Source organism: Penaeus vannamei, unplaced genomic scaffold, assembly GCF_042767895.1.
Source record: "Penaeus vannamei isolate JL-2024 unplaced genomic scaffold, ASM4276789v1 unanchor3470, whole genome shotgun sequence".
Lineage (NCBI taxonomy): Eukaryota > Metazoa > Arthropoda > Malacostraca > Decapoda > Penaeidae > Penaeus > Penaeus vannamei.
The window spans coordinates 5,001-9,659 of NW_027216452.1; the positions used below are offsets into that span (position 1 = coordinate 5,001).

General features: G+C 34.3%; 1 protein-coding gene across 1 annotated transcript in view; it reads left to right on the top strand.

Moving 5' to 3' along the window:
- Positions 1-4,207, top strand: part of LOC138861247 (uncharacterized) — a 9,200-nt gene extending 4,993 nt beyond the window's left edge. The window contains exon 2 of the mRNA XM_070120176.1: positions 2,199-4,207. Coding sequence (XP_069976277.1) covers positions 2,199-2,304 — 106 coding nt within the window. The 3' untranslated portion in view covers positions 2,305-4,207. The remainder of the gene's footprint in view (positions 1-2,198) is intronic.
- The last annotated feature ends 452 nt before the right edge of the window (positions 4,208-4,659 follow it).

A 4,659-nucleotide genomic window follows, 5' to 3' on the forward strand; every position in this document is an offset into this window, starting at 1 on the left:
CATTATCATTATGATCATTATCTTTGGTATTATTGTTGCTGTTATCCTTATTATTTTATTATTATTGGTAATGCTGTTATGATTATTATTTTTTTTTTATTATTATCATAAATATTCATTTCGAAATGGATAAATAGATATATATATTATCTCTATTCCATTTAGCGATTTGTGGAACCATGCAATGTCTTGAGAATAAAGATCTCGGGGAAAAAGTGACTAATTGGCACCTTTCGCCATGTTCCCGCGCTTTTAGTGAGAAAAAGAAGTGGTTTGTATGCCAGTATTTAACCTATCAAAGGCACCTTGTGGCTGTTCTCTTCACATCAGATGGTGTTTATGCTAAATATTGCTCTGAACTTTTGTGTTCTGTGTGTATAAACGCCATTTTTGTGTCATATTCATAACGCGTTTTTCTGGCGGGAGTTGCCAATTAGTCAGCTTCCCAGAGCCGATGTTTATTCTCGATATATGTTATGTTCGACAAATTTGCCAAATGATTTGTGTGGACTTGTGTGTACATGGTTATACACAAATAAGTATATATAGATCGATATAGATATATATGTCTGTGTGTATATGCGTGTGCGTATGCATACGCACGAAGCAATTCTCGTTATTGTTACTATTGTTAGTAGTACGTTGTGGTATTTTTATTTTTGTTATCATTTGTTTATCATTATTATTGTTTATTTTTATGATGATAATTGTTTTATTTGTTTATTAGTATTATCATTATTAATGTAACTATCACTATCATTTTTACTATTATTTTATTTTTTATCATTGTTATTATCATCATTATGTTAATTTTTGCTGCTACTGTTTTTATCATTGTTTTTGTTTTTATTATTCACATCATCATTATTTTTTATCACTATCATCGTCATTATTATCATCATTTTTATTATCAGTATTATTATCATTCTTATTATCATTACTGTTATCATTATCGTTTACATTATGGGTACTTAAATATTCTTTTTTATTGTTATGTTTTCTTTTGTTATAAATGTTGTAATTATTCTAAGCATAATCATTCATATTGTTCCTATTATAAATGTAATTTTTTTTTTTTTACTATTATTATTACTACATTTTATTGATTTAGTTAAAGTATAAAGACGCTAATGATAGACTTTTTCCTCTTCTTTTCTCCTTCCCACCTTCTCTCTCTTTTCCCACCTTTCCTCATCTCTTCACTTTTCCCTCACTTCTTCCCTCTGTTCTTCCTTTTCCTCTTCCTTGTTTTCTTTCTCTATACTTCTCCCTTTTACTCTTTCTCTTTTCTTCTTTCAAATCCTCCCTTTCTCTCTTCTCTTTTTCCATAACTTTCTCTTCCTTCCGCTGCTTCTCCTCTTCCTCCTTTCTTGTCTCTCTCGTTTCCTTCCTTCCTCTCTCTCTCCTCTTCCTTCATTCCCTTCCTCCACCTCACTTCTTCCTCCCTTCTTCGCTCTCTCTCCTCTACTTTTATCTTTTCCTTTTCCCCACTTTCTCCCTCCTCCACTATATCCTGTCCAACTCTATCTTCCCTTTCTTTACGTTTCCTCTTTCTCGCTACATTTCTTTCCTTTCCACTTTCTCTTCTTTTGTTTGTCTCACTTTCCTTTATCCTCTTCATTAAAAAAAAAAAAAAAAAAAAAAAAAAAATCTCTTCTTTCTATTCTCTTCCTCTATTCCCTTTTCCTTCCGTACATCATTTCATTGTCTTCATTCTCTGCATCTCCTCTTTTTTCCCACTTCCTCTCTTTCTCCTTTTCTACCTTTCTTTCTCTTCATTTCTCCTTTCTTCCTTCTTTTTTTTCTCCCTCTTTTTCTACCTTACTTCTCTCTCATTCCTCTTCCTCTCTTACTTTCTACTTTTCTCTCCCTTTCATTTTTCCCTCTTCATTCTTCTTTCCTACTGTGCTCTTCCATTTTATTTCATTCTCTTCTCTTTTCCCCTTTCTTCTCCATTTCCCCTTTCCTCTTACTTCATTCCCCCCTTCGCTCTTTCCTCTGTCTCCCTTCCCTCCCTTACTGTTTTTCTCTCTTTATCCCTTCTTTCCCTTCCATATTTTCCCTCTTCCTTCCTCCTTCTCACTTCTTCCCTCCTATTATTCCCATCCCCATTCTCATCCTCCCTTTCACTTCCCTTTCCATCCTCCTTCCCATCACCCATCAACACGACGGTTAATACGAGCTTCTTCCTCCCTCAGGCTGGACGCCGTTGCACAGGGCAGCCGAGAACGGTCACGTCTCAGTCACCGAATTGCTGCTCGAGAAAGGCAGCGACCCCAACGCCAGAACCATTGGGAGTGGTAGGGCGACAGGAGCGACATTTTTTTTTTTTTTTTTTTTTTTATACTGTTATTGATTGTATTGTTATTTTATTTCTAATCATTATTTTTATTTGTGGAGATATTCATTAAAAGCGATAATAATAATGATAATAATAATGATGATAATGATAAAAGTAATGATATTAGTAATGATAATAATAACAAGGATAATGATGATAAAAGAGAAATGATGATAAAAAGATTTTTAAAAAAGTATGATAAAAAATATATATGTATGATAAAAAATAAATAAATAACGAAAAATAAAACAAATCACCTAAAGTAGGTTAAAAGTGAGAAAAAGAAATGAAAAAAAAAAATTTCATAGTTATTATTGGTCATATTGTTTTTAAACATTATCTTTATCTTTTATCATCATCATTAATAAAAAGGATAAAAATGATATTACCAACCGTAATTATCATAATGACGGTAATAATGATATATGGTCATTATGATTATCATTACCATTACTACTAATTTTCATTATTGTTATTATTATTATTATAATCATTATCATTATGATCATTATCTTTAGTATTATTGTTGCTGTTATCATTATTATTTTAATTATTATTATTGTTAGTATTATTATAATTGTTATTATTATTGTCATTATTATTATTATTATTACTTTCATAAATATAAATATTCAATTAGATAGATATATTTCATATCCCTATTTCATTTAGCGATTTGTGGAACCATGCAATATCTTGAGAATAAAGATCTCGGGGAAAAAGTGACTAATTGGCACCTTTCGCCATGTTCCCGCGCTTTTAACAAGAAAAAGAAGTGGTTTGTACGCCAGTATTTAACCTATCAAAGGCACCTTGTGGCTGTTCTCTTCACATGAGATGGTGTTTATGCTAGCTAGTGCTCTGAGCTTTTGTGTTCTGTGCTTATAAACGCCATTTTTATGTCATAGTCAGAGCGCGAGTTTTTAGTGGGAGTTGCCAATTAGTCACTTCCCAGAGCCGATATTTATTCTCGATCTCGTTATTATTTTCATTGTCATTTTTTTTCATATTTTTTGCTTCTCCTTTAATTCTTTTCTTCCTTTTGTTCTCTCCTATTCCACTCTCTCTTCCTTTTTTCGTTTTCTCTCTCCCACATATTTCCTCTCCTCTCTCTCTCCTCTCCCTCCTTTTCTCTCTTCCTTCCTTTCTATCTCTTCTTTATCCCTTTCTTTCATCCGTCCTATTTTTTTTTTCTCTCTCTCCTTCCTTTCTATCTCTTCTTTATCCCTTTCTTTCACCCTTCCTCTTTTTCTCTCTTCTCTTCCGCTTTTCCTTACCCAGTTTTCCTCATTTTCCTCTCTTTCTTTTTTCTCCCTTCTAGTTCCGCTTCCCCTTCTTCTCTTTATTTCTTCTCTTACCCGTCTCTCCTGTCTCTTCTTCCTTCCCTCTCTTGTTCTCTTCCCTCTTCCCTTACCTCTCTTCCTCTCTTCCCTGTTTCTCTTTTCACTTCTTATCTTATCACACACACACACACATATATATATATGCGTAGATTTTTGTGCATATATCTATATGTTAATAAAAAAAATCATTATATATGCACAGACACATACACACACAAACACACACACACATACACACAAACACAAACAGACACACACACACGCAGACACACACATATACACACACTTACATACACACACACACGCACACACACACGCACGCACGCAGACAAACACACATACACATATGTGCGTGCGCACACACACACACACTTGCGTGCACACATACACACACACACATACACTTACTCTCTCTCTCACACAAACACACACACATACACACACACACACACACACACACACACACACACACACACACACACACACACACACACACACACATACACACACACGCACACTCACACACATGCGCACGCAGATATACACACACAAAAAAAACATACAAACACACATTCACACACACATACACGCAGACACACACACATACACATACGGAGACACATACACACACATACGTAGACACATAAACACACTCACACACACAAACACGCACACACACACACACACGCTGACACACACACACACACATACGGAGACACATACACAGACACATACGTAGACACACAAACACGCATACACACACACACGCACACACACACACACACACACACACGCACACGCAAACGCGCACACATAGACACACCCACACATATGTATTTCCCATTCTCAATACCTCATGAAAAATGGCAGAGGAAATAAAGTTAAAAATTAATTTAAAAACCTTTCCTTCCCTTACAATAATACTCTTATTATTATTATTATGAGTATTATTATTATCATCATTATTATCATAAA